At 35.4% G+C, this 25942-nt stretch overlaps 1 protein-coding gene across 5 annotated transcripts in view; it reads left to right on the top strand.

The window, feature by feature from the left end:
- The window catches only part of SHOC2 (SHOC2 leucine rich repeat scaffold protein), a 67286-nt gene extending 56231 nt beyond the window's left edge, over positions 1 to 11055 (top strand). For all 5 annotated transcript variants that reach the window (XM_039871226.1, XM_039871228.1, XM_039871225.1 and 2 more), the window contains 5 exons: positions 71 to 259; positions 5002 to 5124; positions 6836 to 6973; positions 7301 to 7418; positions 8996 to 11055. In XM_039871226.1, coding sequence (XP_039727160.1) covers positions 71 to 259; positions 5002 to 5124; positions 6836 to 6973; positions 7301 to 7418; positions 8996 to 9204 — 777 coding nt within the window. In that variant the 3' untranslated portion in view covers positions 9205 to 11055. The remainder of the gene's footprint in view (positions 1 to 70; positions 260 to 5001; positions 5125 to 6835; positions 6974 to 7300; positions 7419 to 8995) is intronic.
- The last annotated feature ends 14887 nt before the right edge of the window (positions 11056 to 25942 follow it).

Raw genomic sequence — 25942 nt, 5'->3', positions numbered from 1 at the left:
TGCTGCTCTGTATTCAGCAGGATAAGTCTTATTACATTTCTGATTCTTATGTTTATTTCATTTTTTACAGAGTCTTTTATCAAGTCTTGTGAAACTGAATAGTTTGACCTTAGCTAGAAATTGCTTCCAGTTATATCCAGTAGGTGGTCCATCTCAGTTTTCCACCATCTATTCCCTCAACATGGAACACAATCGAATCAATAAAATCCCATTTGGAATTTTCTCCAGAGCGAAAGTATTAAGTAAGCTGAATATGAAGGTAAGCTTCTGTTTGTATTAGGGGGAAAAAAGCTACTATTACTAGCACTTCTACTAATATCTATGTTTTCTCTGTCAGTGTGGAGAATGGGTACTTGTTTCATGCTGATGAGGTCTAAACTGATGATAAGGATGTTTCAGGGCACTTTGTATTAGGTAACATTTTAGAACCATGCGTATGCCCTTAGCGGTTTGTCCTAAAGCAATGACCATGAATGGACATAAAAACATAGTTGCAGGGATATTTATTGCACAGCTTTCTATTTAATTGATACTAACTTATTAATAGAGGTTTCATTTTTTAAAAGTACTACATACATACCTCATTTTATTGCTCTTTGCTTCATTGTACTTCGCAGATACTGGGGTTTTTACAAATTGGAAGTTTGTGGCAAACCTATGTTGAGCAAGTCCGTTGGCGCCATTTTTTCCAACAGCATTTACTCACTTCATGTCTGTGTGTCACATTTTGGTAATTCTTGCAATATCTCAAATTTTTATTATATTTGTCATGGTGATCTGTGATCAGTGATCTTCGATGTTGTTATTGTAATTGTTTTGGGGTACCACAAATTACACCCATATAAGACGGCGTATTCTGACTTCTCCACCGACCTGCCATTCCCCATCTCTTTTCCTCTCCTCGGGCCTCCCTATTCCCTGATATACAACAATGTTGAAATTAGACCAGTTAATAATCCTACATGGCCTCTTAAGTGTGCAAGTGAAAGGAAGAGTTGCACATCTCCCATTTTAAATCAAAAGCTAGAAATGATTAAGTTTAGTGAAGAAGGCATGTCGAAAGCCAAGACATAGGCTGAAAGCTGTGCCTCTTGTGGAAACAGCCAAGTTGTGAATACAAAGGAAAAGTTATTGAAGGAAATTAAACTGTTACTCCAATGAACACATGAATGATAAAGCGATACAGCCTTATTGCTGATATGGAGAAGTTTTAGAGGTCTGGTTAGAAGATCAGAACAGCCACAGTATTCCCTTAAGCAAAAGCCAAATCCAGAGCAAGGCCCAAACTCTTCAATTCTGTGAAGGCTGAAAGAGGTGAGGAAGCTGCAGAAGAAAAGTTTAAAAGTAGCAGAGGTTGATTCATGAGGTTTAAGGAAGGAAGCCATCTCTGTAACATAAAAGTGCAAGGCGAAGCTGCAAGTGCCGATGTGGAAGCTGCAGCAAGTTTTCCAGAAGATCGAGCTAAGATAATTAATGAAGGTGGCTACATTACACAACAGATTTTCAACGTAGATGAAACAGCTTATATTGGACCAAGGTGCCATCTAGGACTTTCACAGCAAGTGAGGATAAGTCAGTGCCTGGCTTCAAAGTTTCAAAGGACAGGCTGATTCTCTTGTTAGGGGGTAATGCAGCTGATGACTTTAAGTTGAAGCCAGTTGCATTTACCATTCCAAAAATCCTAGGGCCCATTAAGAATTATGCTGAATCTACTCTACCTGTGTTCTGTAACTGGCACAACAGAGCCTGATGACAGCGCATCTGTTTATAACAACCATATACTGAATATTTTAAGCCCACTTTTGAGACCTACTACTCAGAAAAAAAGATTCTTTTCAAAATATTACTGCTCATTGACAATGCACCTGTTTACTCAAGCACTCTAATGGAGATGTACAGTGAGATTAATATTGTTTTCATGCCTGCTAACAACTCCCCTTCTGCACCCATGGATCAAGGAGTAATTTCAACTATCAAGCCTTATTTAAGAAACACATTTCATAAGGCTATAGCAGCCATAGATCGTGATTCCGCTGATGGATCTAAGCAAAGTAAATTGAAAACCTTTTGGAAAGGATTCACCATTCTAGATGTCATTAAGAACATTTGTGATTCATAGGAAGAGTTAAAAAAATATCAACATTAATAGGAGTTTGGAAGAAGTTGATTCCCTCATGGAATCAACCCTCATGAATGACTTTGAGAGGGTCAAGACTTCAGTGGAGCAAGTAACTGCAGATGTGGTAGAAACTGCAAGAGAACTAGAAGTGGGGCCTGAAGATGGGACTGAATTTCTGTGATCTCATGATTAAACATTAATGGTGAGGAGCTGGATGAGCGAAGAAAGTGGTTTCTTGAGATGGAATCTACTCCTGGTAAGGTGTGGTGAAATGACAACAAAAGATTTAGGATATTACATAAACTTGGTAGATAAAGCAGTAGCAGAGATTGACTCTAATTTGGAAAGAAGTTCTGTTGTAGGTAAAATGCTATCAAACAGCCTCGCATGCTACAGAGAAATCATTTGTGAAAGGAAGCGTCAGTTGTTGTGGCAAACTTCATTGTTGTCTTATTTTAAGAAATTGCCACAGCCACCCCAGCCTTCAGCCATCACCACCTGATCAGTCGGCAGGCATCAGCATCTAGGCAAGACCCTCCGCCAGCAAAAAAGGTTACGTACGACTCGCTGAAGGCTCGGATGATGGTTAGCATTTTTTTAGCTATAGAGTATTTTTAAATTAAGGTATGTACATTGTTTTTTAGACATAATGCTACTACACACTTAATAGAATACAGTATAGTGTAAACATAAGTTCTGTATGCACTGGGAAACCAAAAAATTAGTGCGATTCACTTTATTGAGATATTTGCTTTATTGTGGTGGTAAGGAACCAAAGCCACAGTATCTCTGAGGTGGGCCTGTATATCTTCAATGAACCCATTAAAAATAATACTCTAGATTAGAAAAATATTTAATACTGGTTGAAATATTCTCAATTAAGTAGAAAAAAGTTAAAGCATGTAAGAATTTCTTTCCACAGTTCTTAAAAGCTGTTTTTAATGTGCATAATTATATATTAAATTTCTATAGATTTATATGCAGTGTTTACCAAAATATGTTTATCTTTGAATATCAGAATTATTTATGAGTATCTTTAGTTTCTTTTTGCTTATCTATATTCTCTACAGTGAATGAATTTTACATTTGTAATAAGGAAAAAGAAGTTTATTGCAAAAGGAGATAAGAAATGAAAAATGATTTGTTCAATGACTTGATTTTTAGTTAACAAACTTTAGGCCCAGAGGTGATAAGTAAATTGGCCATATAACTAATTCATGGCTGAGGTAGGAATTCAGGAAACCCGTACTTTCTGCTTCCAGGTATAGTGTTCTTTCTATTGTATTCTAATACATCCTTTTGTCTTTGATGAACCATTTTGACATAATTGTTGTTCTTTAAACTACAGCTAAATGTACAATTGCTTGATTCTGTCTATACTTTTCATAAATATATCTATCATTTATGATAAGTCTTTGGAAATATATAATAAATGAACTAGTGGAAATTCAAAATAATCTTAAACATGTGTACATTCATTGTTAGTCTGGTTTTAGCAGTGGTAATGGCATTAATCTAATGTTTAGTTTGTAATAGAGGCTTAGAACACAGCGGTTCAGGTGCTCATTAAATGTTTCTGCATTTGGTTATACATTTTATAGATATAATGTTGTTGTAATACGTTAGCTTGGAAAGGTTTGCTGTTTTCAGTGAAATAAAACTTTATATAGAGCTTTGTCTTAAATTTTCTTCAAAATCATAACAAATGTATAACAAAACTTTTCCTGAAAGAAGTCAAATGAAGCCTGACACTTTCCTCCTCTTATAAGCACCAGTAGTAAATGTTTTAAATGAAAATGTTTGATCAGACTATTAGCTATCAATAGTTTAGGCATAGGATAGATAGTAAGTTTAAATGTTATAATAAATAGATAATAAGTTAAAATATTATAATAAAAGAAAAACTTGGTTTTCAAGTGGAGATTTGCTACTTGGGATTTCTCTTATGAATGATTTTATGTAGAATGAAACAGATAATCCATGTACATTGCAGAAAAATTTAAAAATAAAGTTACCAAAAAAGATATAAAATAATCCCACTAATGAGAGGTAGCATTACTGTTACTATATTGGCATATATCATTGATACCCTGCTGGTACAGGGGTACTGATGGTCAGCTCTCAATACCAATACCCACATACAAAAGTGTGTTAAGAGTTGTTATTGATGAAAATGTGATTTATAAATGAATATGAGGATGCAGGAAAAGGAAGTAATGAATCACTGGCATATATTTCACTTTTTTTCTGTGTATAACTATTTAATTTGTAAATGAAATTAGGATTACACTATTTCATCATCTGTTTTTATTATTCAATGATGAATATGTTTTTACCATCTTCTCTTCTGGACTTTTAAAATAAAATTGTGGATACTTAGTCTTTTAATGATTTAATTTGCTGTTATATTAAGACCTTTTTCTTCTCGTACTTGATTGCTCAGCATCTCTAGAATTGCTGAGCTTATCTGTTTGGTTTTTTTTTTTTTTTTTTGGTAGACTATAATTAGGTGTTTATTCTTCCATTGTGCTCATGAGCATCCACATTTTATTCAGTGATTTCTGTACATTATTACAAAATGGAGAAAACAACATATTTATCACCGCAACCTTTGAAATCCCAAGTATTGGTCCTACAGATATCCAATACAGATAATCATATAAGGAACAAACTTCCAATTTAACCTCAGAATAAAACGTAATTACTGTATGAAAAGCTTTAGGAGCTTAGAATTTTTGTTGCCTTTTCTGTCTTTCTATATTTGATATCAAAAAAGGAAATAAGGTTTTCTGTTTGTTTAAGAATTATCTTTCTGTCAGGAGGTATATATAGGGCTTTGTTTTTGTGGTTACACTTTAGATGCTTCTTTTTATCTTTGCCAGGACAATCAGTTGACTTCACTTCCCTTGGATTTTGGAACTTGGACCAGTATGGTAGAATTGAATTTGGCCACTAATCAGCTCACAAAGATCCCTGAGGATGTGTCTGGTCTTGTTTCCCTTGAGGTGAGTACAAAGGAGCATTTAGAACTCAGATCCTTCCACAGTTATCCAATTAAAATAAGCAGTTTCCAATTAAAGTTTCCAATTAAAATAAGCAGTTTTTATTTAGGTGAAGATCATAATTAGAAATGTTAGAGCTCTCCGAAACAAACGTACAGGATGTTTGTTAGGATAATGAGGTGTTGACTTAATCTGGGCTCAGTGCTTAATTACTTTTGCCTACTACAAGTGAGTAGGTTTGAGTGCTATAGAGTATTTTTGAAATAAAAAGTCTCAAAAACTTAGCATCTTTTAGAATGTATTTTTTCCCTTAATTGTTTAAGAACTGCACCGTTGTCTATCAAAAATAATTATGGATTCCTCAGATTGGCATTCAAAACCCTTCATGTGATTCTGGCCTACTTTTTCATTCTAATTACCCACATACTCTTACTTTCTAGTTAAAGAGATTATTTTCTTATTTGGAAATGTGCATATTTCTAGCTTCATACATTTAGTTTTATTGTTCTCAATATCTAGAATGCCCTCTTCCCATTTTCTTAATTTTTTCTTTTAAAATTATTTTCCATAATTAAAGACCAATCTTATTATTACCTCCTTAGTCAAATATGATTTCTCCTGCCTCTGAGTCCCTAGAATTTTCATTCTTTTGATGAAAAAGCTTACTAATAATAAATAGATGTTTTTAAAAATTTCCTCTGTATCCATGTTTTTTAAAAATCTAATGTCTTTGTTTATTATTTAGTAAGATGAATTAGTATGGCGTAATGGTTAAAAGCATGAGCTTTGAAGCCAAACATATTTGGGTACAGTTCCACTTTTATCTTCTTTATTTATGGATTTATCCTGCCCAAGCTTCAGCTTCCTCAGCTGTGAAATGGAGATAATACATAGTATTTGCCTCATCAGGTTGTAGTTAGGGTTAAATGCAATAATGCATATAATGCATTCAGTATAGTGCCTTGCAAATAATAAACTCAATAAATGATAACTACTATTATTATTTTTTAGTCTTATTGTATATATATTTTTGTGTGTGTGGGTAGTACACTTTGGAGGACATAAGTTGGCATAAAAAATTAGCCAGAACCTCATGTAGAACTTTCCATTTAGTACTCTTTTCACTGTCCCTATGCCCGGGATTGCTTCTACCCCCTGTACCCTTCCCCTGCCTATTGTAACTTCTCTGAGAACAAGGACTATCTTCTTCAACCCTTTTTTCCTTCTTCAATGTATTATAGGATGCCTTGCAATGTAATAAATATACTACAAATAATAACTGTAGTGGATTGATGTAGGCAATCTTAAGTCAGTTGTTACCTTCCTTAAATGATGGTTTGTAAGGAGTTTGAATAAGTAACTGGTTTCCTATTAGACATTTCAGTATGAAAATACCATTAACTATATTAATCTTAGTGCAAGTAGTTAATAATTTTTCATTTTTTTTTGTAATTTAAATTCCTTTTGCTTGCATTAATTTTCATTTTTTTTGCTTGCATTAGTTTTGACAATCAAATACAGTCTATTTTTGATAACCGTGGTGATTTTTTTAATAGAGGTGTTTTATGTTTTATAATTGAATATTACCCTGAAGTAAACCATTGATATTTAATGTTTAAAAAATTAGCATTACTAAATAAATTTTAGGCCACACAATGGTAGTGTATAATTCCATTTCATGAGTTACCAAACACTATCAATAATTTCTCTTTAGGTTCTAATATTATCAAACAATCTTCTAAAGAAGCTTCCCCATGGTCTTGGAAACCTTAGAAAGTTAAGAGAGTTGGATCTAGAGGAGAACAAATTGGAATCCTTGCCAAATGAAATTGCTTATCTTAAGGATTTACAGGTGAACATCTTGATGATTTTATAGTTATATAATTAAAGTTTGGGGTATGCATTTCAAATTGCACATTTTTCATAAGAATTTGATCTAATTCTTAGACTGGATGATTTTCTTCTTATAGCATTAGGGCTTAGTTTTATGTTCATGTAACCTAACTGCTTTGGTCTTCAAATAATACTTTTTGAAAGAAAAACTTGGGGTGGTTCTTGTCCTATCCAGTATAATTTCCTTGTTAATTTATCTTATTGGTTTGGTAGATATGTTATTTTAAATTTATGTCAGTTGTAGGAAGTATATATGTAATCATCTTTTATTTTGTTGATCTTTTAGAAATTAGTCTTGACAAACAACCAGTTGACCACTCTTCCCAGAGGCATTGGTCACCTTACCAATCTCACACATCTAGGCCTTGGAGAGAACCTACTTACTCATCTTCCTGAGGAAATTGGTATGGACCCTTTGAATGCTTGACTGTGTACTAATATTTGCTCTTGCGTGTTCAAGCAGCATTTCAGATAATTATGACAAATCTATTGTTTTTGTCAACTGCAGTTACAGCAGGCTCAAGGATTTTTTTATAGAGCACCAGTAGTTGGTTGGTTGTAGGTTTGGGTTAGATTTCATAGGGTTAATATTGCATTTGAGAATGTTTTAGCATACTTCTTTTTTTCAATAGGTTTAACCTTAATTTCAGAGAGTTATTTTATATTTCTTCCAAATTTAAAAATTACACACGCTTGTTTTAAATTAGTAATGTCTAATGCCGAAAGAACATTTCCTTATGAGGTTTAGGATTAATAATAATATTTGGTTAATATTAATATTTGAGAATACTTTAGAATTTTCTAAGTGTTTTTATACCCATTATTTCATATAATCAACATGACCACCTTGAATTTGAGGTAGTGCAATTTGTAATCTCATTTTATAAAGAGAATTAATTGTTTGAAGTCACATAGGAGTTCTTAAATTAGTAATTTTTCTTGAATTTTTATCAGACTTTGAGCCAATCTGATGACGTATGTTGAGAAGCAAGATCTCAAATGCTCCCATATTAGTAATTTCATATGTTATCTTGTCTATACCATGCTGTCTAGAGTCACTATAGATTAGTGGTTAAGAATGGTTTTGAAGTAAAATAATTCAAAATCTGGCTCTGCAGCTTTGGATAAGGTAGGGAAGCTCTCTAAATTTCAAGTTTCCTGCCTGTAAAATAAGGATGATAATAGTAACTTTTCATAGAGTTGCTCTGAATATTAAATAAATATTAAATGTAAACAAATCTATTACTTAGTAGCCATTATTTTTATTAGTCTTCTACGTACCACTATCAAATACTACAAATTTTGAATTGTAAAAATTGGCAACACTTGAGGCAACTTACACTTTTATTTCTGGCATATTTATTCAGCTGGCCTCATTCAATTGCTTGAGATATTTGCCTAGAAAGTATGAGTATCCTAAGACAGTCTAAGAAAAAGTTTTAAAAGATTATATAAATTGATGTTTGGCTTACTGCCAAATATGTGATAACTGTCTTAGTGAAAGATTTATGCCAAGTAACAAAAACCTTTGCACATGAAGAATTTATTAATGAGAGATTATCACATCATCTACAATAGGAAAGTGATCATAGGCACTGACTGTACAATAAACTTACCTCTGTAGTTTCGAAAAAATACATATGCCAAGCTGTCCCAAACAGAATCTCTGGATGTATGGCATGTGTATTTTTTTTTTTTTTTAAATCTCTCCAATCTTGAAAACCAACCATAAAGGAAGAGATTCTGATTTAATTGGCATGGAGTGTGACCTGGACAGGAGAGTTTTCAAAATCTCCCCAGTTGATTTACATGCAGCAGAGTTTGAGACCTATGGTTGTAGAGAGTTTTAAAATTAGGAGGAGGAAGTAAGAGGCAATGTGTATTTAGTATATATAATACCCAGGATAGCATCATGCCATTGAATTTTTTTAGTTGTAAGTAATTTTTTAAAAAATAATAATTGATTTTATTTTTAAAACAGGTACACTGGAGAACCTAGAAGAACTGTATTTGAATGACAACCCTAACCTGCATAGCCTTCCCTTTGAGCTGGCTCTTTGCAGCAAGCTTTCAATCATGAGTATTGAGAACTGTCCACTCAGTCACCTTCCACCTCAGATTGTTGCTGGGGGTCCTTCTTTCATCATTCAGTTCCTAAAGATGCAGGGTCCATATCGTGCCATGGTCTGATAGAAATCTGCTGGTCCCACACACTGTTCAAAAATAGACTGCCATTAATGTTTCGTATCTATATCTGTATCTATCTATGTAGATATTGATATATTTGGCAGATTTATAAAGACTGCATTATGTGTTTCTGCTAATAGAGGAATCATAGCCATTTAGATTTTTTTTTCAATTCTGTACAAAAGGCTTTTTATAAGTTTTCTTTGCTGAACTTGATGGATGTTTTTTGTTGTGTAATATGATATGCCAGTTTGCTTATAACATTTGCAAACAAATTATGAATTTATTAAATTTAAGGGGCAGAGGTAGTATAGATATACTTTCTCTTAGCAAAAATAATGGGCAATAAATTTTGTTGCAACTTTTCATATACATTTTCCCCTTACCAATTGTCAGATCTTATAGTATTATAGGCCCTGAGGGTAGAATTTTTCTTTAACTTATTTTGAAATTTGAGATTTAAATTTTATATATTGTTTACAGTCAGAGTAAATCACTGGATTTTTTTGTTGTTGTTTTGATTTGCTCTGTTTTAATCAGTCAAATCTAGAGTTTATATCCTCTGCTAAAGAATTCGTATCAGCTGGTTTAAATATTGAAAGATATTTGCTTGTTGAAACAACTGGCAAAGGAAAAGATACAGTAAAAAATTCTAGAATTTCATTGTGATTCTCTGATCAATTGTGAAGCAGAATATCTGAAGTGAGTCTTTGGGTTGGGAGGGGTTGAGACCTTTTCTAGTATAAATATCTTTTCTTAAGTTTGGGGAAACAGAAACTTGTAGTGCATAGGAGTTTTCATTTATAAAAGTTGCAGATTCATAAAAGAATAATTTGGCAAAAAAAAGACACATAAACATACACATTCTATATATGTATATACAATGCTATATAGATATGTATTTATTATATCATAAACTACAATAGGTAACTTTAAGGATTTCTCCCTAGGCTTGTACAATGAAAATGAATGTTTTTCTTTGAACACTGCAATATATGTATGTTTCAAGGTTATTTAACAGTGTACTATGGTTTTATATCTTGACTTGCCTTGTACATCTTTCAGATCTGGAATATCTGTGTCTAAGCACAATATCTTCACACTGTGCTGTATTGCTGCTGAACTAAATGCACTTTTCCCCACATGTGGGGCACTGGCTTCAAACAATTCAGTTCAGTACCATTGATCTTAATCTCATCTTTCTTTTCTTTGTAGTTATTAATACAGTTATGGAAAAGAGGCACATTGCATAGAAACCATTGATAGTTCAGTGGAAGTTCTGTAAGATGTGCATGTGCTATTGGATATATTTTATTTTGCTTTACTGCTTTTTAAGGCTAGCAGTACTGTAAATTTGTGCCCATTATACAGTATTCTTACTTTTGATAGTGTCAGTCTAAGTCAATTATTGAAGAGACTCACAGAGCAAGTGCATTCTAGATAAAACCTTCCCATATAATGAGTAACTTACGTATAATTACATATTGCTGCTTGAATTTCTTTTTTTTCCATTTAGGTGGGCATTGCATTTTGAGTAAAACCATTTTTGAATTAAGGCTATGATATTAAGATAGAGGTTTGGAATGTTGTTTTGCTTTTCCTGGCATTCAAAATCAGGACTAAGTTTGAGGTCGAACCTATATTCGTAATTGGCAAGTTTTTGGGGAACAGCTAAGAAATGGAGGGCAGGTGAAGATATAAAACCTAGAATGCTTAAATGTGCTGTAAAACTATTGTAGATGTCACTGGATTTTACTAAGTAATATCCTTGCTTCTTTTTTTCCCCATCTACTGTGGCTTTTCAGTTAAAATTTTGTTTATAAAAGGAATTTGTTTATTACAGCTCTACCTAGAGCTTGTGTGTATGTGTGGTTTTTAAAAATCTCATATTCAGGTATGCTTATATATTAAGATGATGGAACTTGAACTTTAAAGGGAGTAACCTAATGTCTTTTTTTAAAAAAATGGTTATTGTTTTTTAAAAATGAAAATAGATATGGTTTTTAAAACATTTTGGTTCCCCTACCTTCATTTATATTAACCTGTAATAGAAATGCAAAATGAACACAGTTTTACATGTAGAAGTGATGTTATAGGCAAACCACATATAGCTGAGAAGTAATAAAACTTTTTAACAAGCATAAAACATATGCCCGCGTATGGCTGCCACCTTGTAAGAGCCCGTGAATTTCATTACTTCTAAGAAGCTAAAATGGACTCTAATTGGGATATCCTTGTGAAATCAAGATATTTAATATTTAAATAGTTTGAATGTAAGAGAATGACTACATGTGAGCTAATACTTTCCTGGAAACTGCAGTAAGACCAATTGGCATGTCTAAAATTCTCATTTCTTTTAAAGAAATTAGGTTTAGTCTTTCCAGTAGGCTCAGTAAATAAAAAAAAGAATGTGATAGAATGTTACATTGTAAAATTGCTGTTCTAAACTTAGCTTTTGTTAATATATAGTAGCAAAAGAGCAATAATAACAGTCCTTTTGTGGTAGTTTAATACTTTTTAAATCCCAAGTGATTATTTCATACCGACAAAGAGGGGGGGTGCTAAATAATTTATGGACTTGATAAATACAAATGAAAGCAGTAGAAATAGAAACTCTTGGAGGAGAAAAACACTTAAAACTTTTATTTATATTTATATTAAAAGGTAGATAATGCAATTGTAATGAGCTCTAAAAATGTAATTGCATATTTCTAATTTGTCATAAAGCCTGAATCATTTAAAATGGATAAACTGTTATACATCACAATTTATCTAGTCTTACTCTGATACCTTTGTTATAACTGTTGCTTTTCATCTTAGTTATTGCTAAGCCATGTGTCCAAATTTCAGCTTGCAGAATTTGTAATTGTTTATTAATAAGAATGGGTCGTAGTAAAAATGTGCAAAATGGGACACTTTGAAATAGAAAGGGGGGACTACTAATTGTTACGTTGGGCTAACAACCATACATCAGAACTGTCTCTGGAAAACCAGGACATACAGCTACTCTTGCATGATTAAAATTAGAGGAACAAAATGGCACAATCCAAAATAAGCAGAAGAATAAATTCCTGAAATTTTCAAATTTGAAATGAACAACTTGTGAAGAAAGGTTTCCTTCTGCCTACAGCAGAGGCTAAGGTAGTATATCAAATATCTTAGCTAAAACTTTGCTCTTTATTCTTCTGGTTAATTTAGGCTTTAAGAGCCAATTTGGACAATTGGAAAACATGTGACAATATTTGGTTGATTATCATATCTCTGAGAATTTGAATATGCAGAGTCGTGACATTGATTTGGTGTTTAAGGAAGTATCTTGAATGTTATTGAGAAAATATTATGAGACTTTTATAAAATAGATATCAATACTTTGTTTTTTAATATAATGCCTTCTAAACCTGATAACACTAACTCTAGGGGATCATTTATGAGTTTATTTATATATGTTGAGTTTAGTTATATATGTTGAATATAAATAGGTTTTCTGGGGAGAGGGAGATTTTTAACTTTTAAGCTGAAGTTGATCGTTCATACCCTTAAAAGAACTTTTTCTTTACAGGTTAATATCTTGTTGACATTATACATTCTAAATTTAAACTTTTTAATGTAAATGCCTGTTAGTGTCATGACTTCAGCTGGATGCGAGTTTATAGTGTTCCAGTTTGGTAGAAGGAATAGTGTCTACTATTGAGAGTAGTACAGACTAGGCTGTTGTGTAGAGTTTTGCAAATTGTACAGTGTACAACACTACCCATTAGGGGGATTTATTCACATCATAGATTTGTCTATTATGAAAGTTATTCAGCAGATGGCAACAAGCGACTTGTTCTAACAAAATGAGTATATTTTGTCAAAGTTCTGAGAGAGAGAAGAGAGTCCCGAGAAAGCATTTTTTTCCTCAGTTGCACAGTGGTACTAGTGGGCTAATAAGGAGATTCGATCTTCGTGCAGATTATTAGAGCTCCAGCCTAACAATCCTAATAAGAATCGAATATTTAAATGACATTATAAGCATTTTATATGTTATAGGTACTACCAAAAATGACCCTGGGAAACCTAATTAGAGTCTATAGGTGTTTTATCAGTAACCATTATTTATATTTCATATGTTCTCTAATTTACTTTTATTGTTACTGGTATTTATGTGGAGAATTTAACTGTCCACTGGTCTGATTAGGCTTAATATACAAATACCATTTGCATTAATTGTCTATACCATTTTCTTTTCATAATTTTGTAGAAATTATTCAATAAATCTATCCATCTAGCTGGCACTTAAAACCTGATATCCACTACCAATGGGAATGTTATGTGTGGCTCAAATCATTTAACATTTGTCTTTAATAGAATAGCATACTAATGTATAATTTTTCTTCATTTAGTAATTTTTTTCTCACCTCAAAACATTTAATCATAGTTCAGAATATTGCCTTGTAATTGCTGAATAAGAATGTAACAAAGTATTTTGTGTGATAGTGTCCTTTGATTATTTTAATTTGCACATCAGAACTTGTTCTTAATCAGCTACATGATAATTTGCACAGTACACAGTTTACAAGGCACAGAGCTCTGCAAAAATGATAATATCTGAAAACTAAATAAACAGTTTTGACTTTTCTCCTAGTAAAGATCAGGCTTCCACTGTCATTTAATAGGTCTTGTGCTGTGGTACATACTTAGCTATTCTGAATAATGATTCAAGGCTAAAAGGTGTAAACAGCCTTCAGAAAACGTACTTTTACCTGAATTGTTGATTATTTTGGGTATATAAAAATTATCTTAGTCATTCTTTACTAAGGTATTCAATATGAATAATGTAAATGTTTTGCCATTGAGTCTTTAGAAAAAATTCCAATGCTATATGTAATGCTAACTGAAGTTGGACATGAAATCAATCTTTGCAATGTCATCAAATCACAAAAATGTGGAACTGAGAAATGATTCTTCACTACCATTTAACCTGGAAAACTTTAAGGCAGCAAATGGCATTTCATAAGGTATACAAAAATAAGTACACAAAAGATGCAACAAAATATTTTGTAGGGTCAGTAGTGATCTTTGATATAGTTATTTATATGGTTTGTATTTACTATTTATAAAATCCAAGCTATAGTTTTTGGCTTTTTAAAAATACAGTATATAATGAACATATTCTATAATGAAGATTGTCCTATAATGGAGACACTGAATTATTAGGAGCGATTGTCCAATTTTCTTAGTCTTTATGAAGAAAATGCTTTTTGTTTTGTTTTTGTAACCTTTCATAAGAAAGCCCAGTTTGCTGTTTAAGGTATCCTGGTAACTAAAAGTGGAAATTGAGTGCAGGATTTCTAGAAAAATAACATTGTGATACTGGCTAATAAAGAACGCCATTTAAGTTGTGTTTTTAAACGTTTCATGAGAACAAAAGCCATAAGGGTAAAGGAAATCTTACCCAGTGGGAACTGTTTAATTTACTGAAGAAAACTTATCAGGGACGGTAACAAATGTTAGTCCTATGTACAACTTGATTAATTTTCGTCTTTCCTCTTAACATTCTTTGATACATATTTTTTAAAAATCGCCGTGGCAACCTTGAGAACGGTTAGAAAGGAATCAAAACTAAAGGCCAAGCAGCCAGATGGGAGGCTGTTGGAGCAATCCAGGTGAGAGGTGACAATGGCTTAGATTAAGATTGTAGCCATGGGGATGGAAAGAAATACACATTTAAGGGAGCTTTAGGAAGAGGTGTTAGTAAAACTTAATGATTGATTGAAAGAGGTGAGTTAGCTAATCAGAGGTTACTCCTATGATTACGGCTCAGTCATCTGGATGTATTTACTAAACTGTAGAACTTTGCAACAGGACCTGGTTCTTTTGTTTGGATGTAAGGAGAGGATCCAAGGGAGTGTTGAGTAAGCAATTGAATACTTAAACCCAGTGCTTAGAAGGTTAGGTCTGGAAACAGATGCTCCAGTGTGTATAGTTTATAATTGAAGCAAGAATTTCCTGGGGATAGCAGGTAGAATGGGAAAAGGATGGAATCCGGATTAACTCCAACATTTAACTTTTACGTAGAGAGGAGCCCGCAGAGATTGAGAAGTAGCTGTAACGGAAGTGGGAAAAAGGAATACTTATGCAATAGAATAGCTAATTTCCTTGAGTTCAATTCTTCCAACCTCTCAGTATTTTCTGCTTCAATATCATTTTACTTCCCATGCCTGTTTTTCTAGGACTCTGCACTATATAAAATGGTTGCCACTAACTAGCCACATGTGGCCATGTCAATTTAGACTAATTAAAATTAAGTAAAAATTTGTAATTCCTCAGTCACACTATTCATATTTCATATCAAGTTCTCAGTAAGTGTATGTGGCTGGTGACTACTATGTTATTTGCTGATACAGAACATATCTGCCATCACAGAGAATTCTGTTGGACAGTGATCCTAGTTTATAGCCATTCTCCGTAATTAGTTTTCAGCTCTGAAGCTGAGATAGAAATTACATTAAATGCTTGTTCTTCAGGTTGGGCCCGTGTGTGATTTTACTGCCCCAAAGAAATGGGTGAAGGGTACCAGGTGAGGGACCTTACTGGCAGTTCTCCGTGGATCTTTCTAATTTTTTCTTTTTTATTTAAATTTGATTCTCTTAAATCTTATCTCTAGAGATGGCACCTAAAGTTTTAATCTATTTTTCTTCATTAAAAAAATTGTATTGTTTGTTCTTTTCCATATGCTAGTTATTTAATCAACTTATTTGTGGTGGCCTTTTCTCCCTTTTTGCTATTCAACTCTTTCTTTTTAGTTAAATCTTTTGGAATAGACTAGATTTGAGATAACTGGCCACATCTATACATTTATTTTTAACTCATCTTTGAACAAGACTGGCTTAACTGGTCTAGCTAAGTTTTTTTGGTCTTAGCCTGGCTAACAAAAATCTGGCCTAGAAAGAGAATGTCTGTATTTGGGAGGGGCACAATTCTGAAGTATACACAAAGGAATTTTGACTTGAATATCATTACATTTAGATTAAGTGATTAGAGTATTGGCTATTTAATGACTTCTGTAAAGTGATTAGACTCAACTCAAACTTTTTTACTGAGATTAAAAAACTAGTTAATTGAAATTACAAGCACAGTAAGTAATATCTAATGCAAGTATATATTATAAATATTACCTTCAAAATTAGGCAATGTGAATGTCCAAAATTTTTTAAAGATTTCACCTGATTGAATAAATGGTTACTTTAAATTTCCCTGTTGCGATTAGAGATAAGAATCTGAATGCTTGGATTTTTTTAAAAAAAAAAATAAGTTGGAAAATTAATTAGGAAAAAACTCCTAATTTTAATGTAATTTATATTTTAGAGTGGGAGTGTTAATACTCAGTATTTAAGCATATAAATGTCCAAATTTGCTGTCAGAAGTAGCACTCAATGCTTGAAGCTAGTCTTGTAGTCTCTGAAATTTGAAGGTGCACCGGACGTGTGTGCGAGTACACATACGTGACTGTGAATATGGGAGAGTAAAGGCACAATAGTGTAAACAGACGAAGTAAACTTTATGTTTCAACTTAGGCTGGTGGCTGATTTGTAAAGAAGTTCTCTGGTTTTTCTTGATTTTGGAAGGTCATGTTTTGATAAGTTTTATTTATAATAGATAATATGCTTTTTAACTGGTACTACTTAGTGCAAAACAGTGTTTATCATACATCTTTTCTTGTCAAATACACACTCCAGACAAATTTTTGCCATTGAGGAGGTCACAGTCTAATGGATTTTACACTTATTTGAGTAATATACTTTTTAAAAATTAAGAATAGCTAATTTCATTCAGAGCTGTTTTTCTAACCTCCAAAGCACCTCCTGTTGCTGCTTAATAAAGGCCGTCCTGAGGTAATTGAGCACTTTGGTCGGCCTTTTTAAAAGCACTGCTAGACTTCGGTTTATAGAAAATCAAATAATAACATGAAGAGTTATGGATGAGCCTGGGTTTGGAATGATTAACATTTTCCTTTAAAATGGTGACTTCTTTTTTACTTCTGTGAGCATCAGCTTAGATGTAAATCTTCATCTTTTGGCCTTTGATGTCAACTTCGAAACTGTACAATCAATTCTTCTAAGTAACCTTTCATCTGGATTGCAGAAGAAAACTAAATGCAACAATTTTCTAGTTCTCTGCTTTTGCACAGTAATAACTTATCCTGTTCCCTTTCCCAGGGTGTAATTAGTCTTACCACATTCTTTAGGTGTTACTGTAGATGAGAGAGCTGAGTAGTAGAGTTCGCTTTTTTCATTTTATATACACGTACACGTACATATGTCCTTATATACACACACTCTTCATGAAGATTACATTTCTCCAGCTTTTCTGGCATATTTGAATACCATGTAGTAAATACCAGCTTTTTAAAATACACAATTCTAAAACATACAAACAAGTCCAAGTTCCTTGGCAGTTATATAGCTTTTATCTACTATGTACTATTTGTCCAAGAGCAAATTTTAAAACTATTAGGATTACTAGAAATCCTCAATTTTTATTGAGGATAATTAGGGATTCAGGTTACTTCTGACAACTTTTAAAATCTTAACTTTGGTAGTCATTTTTTCCCACTTCTCTGGTTTTGGTTATATTTAGTTGTTTTTAAAAGATCAGCTGTTTATTATTTTAAGTAACTAAGCTAATTTCCTCTCCACCTTGCTGTTCCTTTGGTTTTTATGCAAATCTGACTTTATTATCTTTATTTTCGAGCTGAGGGAATATCTAGGGTAACTGAATGAGTTACATACTGATGCACTCTTATGTCAACCTTGAATTAGAGCCTAGGTCTGTGACTTCTTATTCAGTATTCTTTCTACTCCATTGTATTGCCTCCCCATCTCAACCATAGTTTGCACTGCCCTGGTTGAAATAGGCCAACTAAGTGAAAGCTGATAAAGTAGAGCCTTGATTAAAACAGGTTAACCAGGTAAAAGCCAAATTAAAAGTTTTTCTTATTAAGAATCTGTAAATTTGAAAAACTGCATTGTAACCACAAATTTGAACAATTTGGATTGAGTTGTACACTCCTTTCCTTCTCATCCTTTTAAACCAAAGGCAAGATACAAGCCACAAAGTAAGTGCTAGACTTAAGTCTATCATTTATCGTTTATATATGTAACTGCTGCTATTTGTGTGAGTCATCTCTCATGTTGATGATAGTGAAGTATTTAATAAAATTTTAGTTTTGGACAAGGTCGAAGATTGATAAGTTCAGAGTTGGGGATTCAAAGAAATCACAGGGACCATTTATCAGAGCACTGAGGTTCCAGGACAAACCGCTGCTCCTAAAATTGTAGAGATGGGTAGATACTAAGAATCCCAATGACCAGAGCAGAAACCCATGAGCAAAAACATCTATGACAAACAGTGCTAGTAGGAAAGACTAAACCGTAACTGCTGGCTCAGTGCGAACAGGTCAGAGTTACAAATTTCTGGTGGCACAGTGTGATGGCCCCACACGGGTGTGAGTTGCCTCTAGGTGCCCAAGCAGGTTCTCACAGTGACGATCAGAGAGCACTCTCTTCCTCCTTCCAACATGGGGAAGGGAAAAGCAGCCATTTTGAAATATACTGAGAGCATTTCTATCCTGAGCAAGCCGGCCCGCAAGAGAAACTATTGTACCAGAGCATAACCTGCTGGGGTTTTATCCGGGCCCAACTGACCTGGGGGAAGAGAGAGAATCAACTATAGTCCCCACTAGCTTTCCATGTGGGAGAATGGAAATATCCGGTTCTAGTCTTCTTATTCCGCTAAAGAAGGAAAACCTTATGAAGTGTTTATTTTTTGGTCACAGCCCAGGAGCACCTCACTAAAAGGCAGACCTACTCACAGGACTACAACCTCCCTACCCCCACCCTGCACACGCACATACACATTTTACCTCGACATTACAGAAGGCCTATTCGCATCAGTTCCTTTTACCCAATCCATCACGACTAGCTTTCCACAAAAAGTTACAGGGCCTATTAAAAGGAAAATTTTAAAAAACCCTCAGCTTGAAGAGACGGCACCATCAGAACCAGACTCAGATATCACAGGGATGCTAGAATGATCAGATCAGGAAGTTAAAACAAATATGCTAAGGGCTCTAAAGGAAAAAGACGACATACAAGAATATAGAGGTAATGTGAGCGGAGCTGGAAATTCTAAGAATCAAAAATGCTAGAAATAAGCACAATAACAAAAATGAAGGATGCCTTTGATAGGCTCTTTAGTGGATGATACAGTTGACAAAAGAATCAGTGAGCTTGAAGATATGTCAGTAGAAACTTTCCAAATGGAAAACAGAAAAAAGATGGGGAAAAAAACTCCAGAATACTCAAGAATAACTATGAAAGGTGTAAGGTATGTGTAATGGGAATACCAGAAGGAAAAAGGAGTTCTTTCAGCATTTGAAAATAATATTTGAGCAATAATAACTAAGAATTTCCCAAATTTTAATATTTGAAAACAAAATTTGAGCAGTTATGACAAGGAATTTCCCAAGTTTAATGTCAGACACCTAAATCTCGGGACCTCAGAGAACACCAGGCAGGATAAATACTCTTAAATGTTTACCTAGACATATCATTCAAAAGGCAGAAAAATCAAAGATTTTTAAATCAAAAACAGTCTCGAAGGAAGCAAGAGGGAAAACGTGGAGGAGCGAGGAGAATAATTGTATCAGACTTGTTTTTGAAACCATGTAAGAAGAGAGTGGAGTGAAATATTTTAAGCGTTGAGAGGAAAACAGAAAACAAAACAAAAAAAACCCCCACTAACCTAGAGTGCTGTACCCCCATGGAATTATCCTTCAAAAGGAGAGATACTTTTTCACACAAACTAAAATGTAAGGAAGTTGTCACCAGCGGACCTGACTTGCAAGAACTGCTAAAAGAAGTTCTTAAGAGAGAAGGAATATGATATAGGTCAGAAACAATCCATATAAAAAAAGAGCATTAAGGAATAAATGAAGGTAAAGTAAGATCATTTTTCTTTTACTTAACTGATCTAAAAGATAACTTATTCAAAATAATAGCAATGTATTTGGCGATTATAGATTGTGGATAGGTAAAATGAATGACAGCAATGTTATAAGGCATGGGAGGGAGGAATTGGAAATACTCTGTTATAACGTGCTTGCCCTACCCATGAAGTGATATAATGGTTGTCTGAAAGTGGGCTTGGATTAGTTGTAAATGTATATTGCAAATCCTAGGGCAACCACTAACAAAAATTAGACTAAAGAGTATACTCGATATGCTGAGAGAGGAGAGAAAATGGAATCATATAAAATGCTCAATTCTAAACACAGAAGGCAAAGTGTAGAAGATAAAAGAAACAAGGGCAATTAATAGAAGCTAAATTAATGATCACTTTAAGTATTAACAGTCTAAATACACCAACTAAAAGAGATCGTTATATGTTGCGTAAAAAAAAAACCCCTCTAATTATAAAGACACATAGATTAAAAACAAAAGAATGGAGAAAGATATGTCATACTAATGCTAGTGAAGTTGGAGTAGCTATATTAATTTAAGACAAAGCAAACTTCAGAGCAAGGAAAATTATCAGAGATAAAGGGGAATTATGAAACGATAAAGGGGTCAATTCTCCAAGAAGACAACGATCTTTAATGTGTAGGTGCCTAACTACAGAGCATCAAAATATGTGAGGCAAAACCTGGCAGAACTGGCTAGGGAGATGAACCCACTGTTATAGCTGGAAACTTCAACACCCTCTATCTCTAAGGGACACGTCCAGCAGTCAGGAAATCGGTAAGAACATAGTCGAACTTGACAGCACCATCAACCAACGGGCTCTAACTGACATCTACAGACTACATCCAACAGCAGAATACACATTCTTCCAAATGCACATGGAACAATCACTAAAATCGACCATATTCTGTGCCATAAAACACACCTCAACACATTTAAAAGAGTAGAAATCATACAAATATGTTCTTAGACCATAATGGAATTAAACCAGAAATCTGCTACTGTTTGCTTCCCCCCACCCCTTTTTAATTCCCCCCACCACTTTCACCCCTGACCTATGGATGTTGCTGTCTTCCTCTTTTTTTAAAGAACTGAACCTCTCAAGGCAGGGCATCTCCTTCCACAAGCTCGGGGCGCCTGGCGCATCTGGGGTATGGTCTGTGGCTCCACCTGGGGTGAGAACCCGGGACCTTCTGCGTGAAAAGCAGATGTGCTAACCTTTACACTATGGGGCCACTCCCTACTGTTTGCTTTTTAAGTAGTTACTTTTTGTATTTTGTCCAGATGTTTTAGTTGTAACCACGGTGGGGGCGGGGTGGTGAGGTGGGGAGGCTCTAACAGGCTTACTTTTCATCTGATGCTGGGAGTGGTTATATCTATTTAAATTTCTCCGTTTTATTTTTCATTTGTACATGATCAAAGAAATGCTTTATTGCCTGAACTTGGAGTGCCTTCATCATTGAAAATTTTTTGTGCATTTTAAAAACTCAGTTATTTTATTTAAAACTCAGTTATTTTATTTAAAACTTTTGAATATATATAAGGGTAACGGAAAATATTCCTCTCAGAGACTGCCCAGTCAGTGAACTTGGCAGTTGTGTCCTGTTGGTGATTATCAGCATCAGTGTCTAGCACGAGGTCTGGTTCATTGAAGATGATCAAGAAATGTTTTTGTGTGAAATTAAAGCTCTAGCATTCATTCCAGTCAAGCATCTTGTTTGCACAAAATAGAAACCTACTCAAATAGACTGCTGTGAAAAGAGAAGTAGTTCTGTAGGCTCTGGAAACTCATGGAATCCCCAAACAAAAACAAGAGGTGGATCTCAGCCTCATAGCCTTGAAGTCTGGGACCTGGAGTGCTGGCAAAAGCCAAGACAGCTTCTTTCTCACGTGCATTTTGGAAGACTGCATGGTTCCTTACATTTCTCTCTGTGCATCTGCTAATCTTTCTTTACTGAAAGAGAGACAGAGACAGAAATCAGGTTCCTAGTGGGAACAGATGAGCCACTGCATCGACCTTGCCCAGTCAGCTCCACCCCTGGCTTGAACTGAATTTCATTTAGATAAATTAATCCACTTTCTGTTCTACTCTAACCAGTTTTAGTTGGGCTTTCTATTGCAAAAGAAAGCACCCCAAACAGTATCACGTTATTTACCCTATTTATCTAAAATTCCATCAGCTTTAAGATTCTGTGATGTTCCTTTCTTTCTCCCGGCTCTTTTATACCTCCAGTCCAGTCTGGTGCACATCTGACTCAAAAGCAACAGATGGGAATGAAAGCTCTCGAAAGAAGGCAATTTCCAGCGTTTGTGTCTCACACATTTTAGTCCTTAATGGCCCTGTTGGGAGGCTTCCCTTCTTAAATCCAATTTTCTCTGAACTTCACATTTGTGCCTCTTCATCGTATACCCTTCCATCTCATGAACAGTTCAAAACCATTGACTTCCACCCCTCCTTTGCTGTTCACACAAAAATGTAATAAATACTGCTAAAATCCATTAAAGTCCTATCTTCTCACATCCATTTTGTTTCAAATTCTTATTTCTCATGCTAACTTATTAATTAGCTATCAGCCTTTAAGATAGGCAGATGTTAGGATTTATTTGCATCTGTTTGAGGAAAATTCAGATTAATAAAGGAGAAAGTGTTGGCAAATAAACAAATGTTCCTAATGCATAACGAGCACCTATTAAACGCCAAGCACTGTTACGTATTTTCCACGTATTTGCTCATTTAATCTTCGTTTAAGAGTGTGCATGAGTTGTGTGTATTTCCCCCTTTTCCACATCATGAAGCAGGTCTAGAAAGTTCAGTAAGTTAACACAGTCACTGACAGAAGTGCGACCAGAACCCAGGTTCATTGTACTCCAAAGCCCAAACTCCTAAGGACTTCACTCTAATGACTCCCAGACCCTGACAGACAGGGGTCTGTCCCTTTAGGAAAGAAGAGCTTGCACTTGTGTCATTAAGGAATGAAAAAAAGGAATCATTTCTAGGGAGCAGTGATAGCCAGACCACCTCTTAAATTGTGTGTGTGTGTGTGTGTGTGTGTGTGTGTGTGTGTGTGTGTGTGTGTGTGATGTTTCAGGCATCATGTCTCCTTGGTGTCTTTGAGTGAATGTGAAGGATGATTCACCTTCCCTAATTAGATTAGTGGAATGTTAGTTTAAGAGTTATTAATGTTGGTGACAAATGTCTCCTTTATACGCAAGGGCCAGTGGCTCCGGCTCACCTGTTATGCCTGAGAACAAAAAGCACTCACTCACCATAACTGTTTCAAGCTTTGCTTTTCCTTATGCTTCTGGACAAAGAGGACAAGATAATTCACCTGGATACAAGGGGGAAAGATCACTTATTTGTGATGACCTGCCTGGAGGACTGCAGGAGGTGATGGTAAGGTTTGTGTGTGTGCATAGCCCTCAACAGTCACGTTTTAGTAGAAACACAAACATGCAGGGTCGGGCAGCAGCAAGGAGCCTGGTGGGAGCCCAACCTTTCTTCACCTCCTGAAGGTAGGGATGATCCAGGCACAGACTGCCATTTTCTTGGTCTTGGCTAGAGGCCCTTGCAGAGGCAGAAAACACCTGGCTTAATCTTCCAGCCTGGGGCAGGGTGGGCTAGCACTTAGAGCTGAAGGCAGTGGCAGGACTTCTCACTTGTTTTTGTGAGTGTTGCAAGACTGATCTGGCAGTCGGTGATGAGAAAGAAAGAAGGAAGGTGGTAAATAAGGCGGTTCCTTGTGACAACGCTCTCTGGAGTTGACGCTTTTCTCTCGGCTTACATCCGCCCTCAGGAACAATGTGATCCCAAAGGGCTCCAGCACAGGTACAAGAAAGTGAAGGAATTAAATGATCGCTCAGGGGAAGCACGAGATCTTTTTTCTAGTGACTGCCCCCCGCCTCTGTGTCAGCAGTACCACCCGCGACTTGACGTGTTTGTAGTTTACGGCAGTGTTTGGTTCTAGCTGTGCTCATGGCACGGATGGCAGTGGAGACATTGCGTTTCTCACCTGCTCATCACGTTGACCGGTGAGACTGTGTGTTTACGTACTGCCTGAGTGCGTGGCTGTGGCCTCTGTGTGTGAGGGCCCAAACTATTCTTTGTGAGGGTTGTATCACAGCCCAGAAGTCCAAACTAATGGGACACATAGTTTTTTCTCAGTCGAGTCTTAAAAACAACAAAAAAAAGCACTGTTAACCACCTCTACCCAGTTCCCTGCTCCCTTTAGATGAAGTCAAGTTGTATTTTGGCGTTGCCTGGCACTTTAATTGCAGATGTAATTCCAGGACAAACAGATTATTTCACGTAAGCAGCTTTTATTTATGGGTAAATTGTCTAGCCGATGGTTATAAATAGAATATCTCCCACGACTTTCATGTTCCTTTTAGGAAAAAAATATTGATAGGTAGATAGATATCGAGAGATATAATGAGAGAATTCCTATACATGCATCCCTGAGCTCGTTAAGATTCCTCAACTAAATCCTAATTTTGGAATGAAGTGCTGGACATTTGAGCCACTTTCTACTAGGCCTCTTACCTCATGGTAACTTAACTGTAAACTACCCATTCAATCACCAATTCTTTCACTCGCTCATCACACAAACGTTTGTCAAGTATCTTGCCAGTGCATCTTATATTTTGGTATTTATTGAATTACTCAGATAATCGTTAAAAATACAAGTAAATGCCTAAGTCCTATCCTAGTCCTGCTGAATCTCCAAGGGGTAGGTTCCAGAAATTTGATTTTTAAAAAGCCTGTTTTACGTATGCTCCGGGAGTTCAAAGGTGGACAGGACAGTCCTTTCCCTTTATTAGACCATGGTACAAAAGAACAGGTAAGCTCGGGCAATAAGCCTTCACCTGAGCTATGGAAGCAGTTATATAGGCACCCATGAGAGGGAGGAGCTGCTTCTACCAAGGGAAGGCCAGTAAGTCCGGAGTTGCACAACCAGTTAGTGTACTGCTTGCTCACCAGCAGGCTGGCCATTGGGAAATGTTCAGCCTGTGTAGAGTGTGCCTGATGCCTCCTCCAACGCCATAGGCATAGGCCGTAGAATGAAAAACACGTCCTGTTCTATACTGTCCTGCTCTAGCGGCCATGAACGGCCAAGGAGAACGGGGATATTGAGAGGATCTGCTGGCTCATTAACACTCTCATTTCTGATGAACCTCTTGCCGGTTCCTCTTTGTCAGTGTGGCAAGGGGCAGAGACCCATAGAAAGAGAGGTAGAAATCTTGTTGGGCTTATAATCGGGAAACATGGGGTCCACATCTGACCCTGCTACTTATTAACTGGGCAGTCCACTTAGCCTGAGACTTGTTTTCTCCATCCGTAAAGGCAGGTAATAATATCTACACATTAGAGCTGTTTTGGGAATAATATAAAATAAATGGTACATGAACTACTCAGCATTGTGCTTAATGGGGGGGGGTGTCAGTGCTAAGAAATAGAATTTATTCTTATTAATAGTAGAAATAATAATAGGCCCTTATTGTGTGCTCAGAGCTGACTCTTCCTCGGGCCATGAAAGTCAACCTCCATGTTTATAGCAGCTTGCATCTGTTCTGGCCGCATCCCTGGTGGGCTATGACACCCTTCTAGTTGTCCCGCCAGGGCAGTGATTCTCAATCTGGGGCCCATTCTTCGTAGCTCAAATTGGCTTGATGAAAGTCCTCAGGTCATTCGGACCCCCCTCCCTGCCCTCACCAAGGCTCTTGCTCATTACTCCTGTCTC

Source organism: Pteropus medius, unplaced genomic scaffold (genome assembly GCF_902729225.1).
Source record: "Pteropus medius unplaced genomic scaffold, Ma_sr-lr_union100, whole genome shotgun sequence".
NCBI classification, from domain to species: domain Eukaryota; kingdom Metazoa; phylum Chordata; class Mammalia; order Chiroptera; family Pteropodidae; genus Pteropus; species Pteropus medius.
This window is presented reverse-complemented; position numbering and strand designations above follow the sequence as displayed.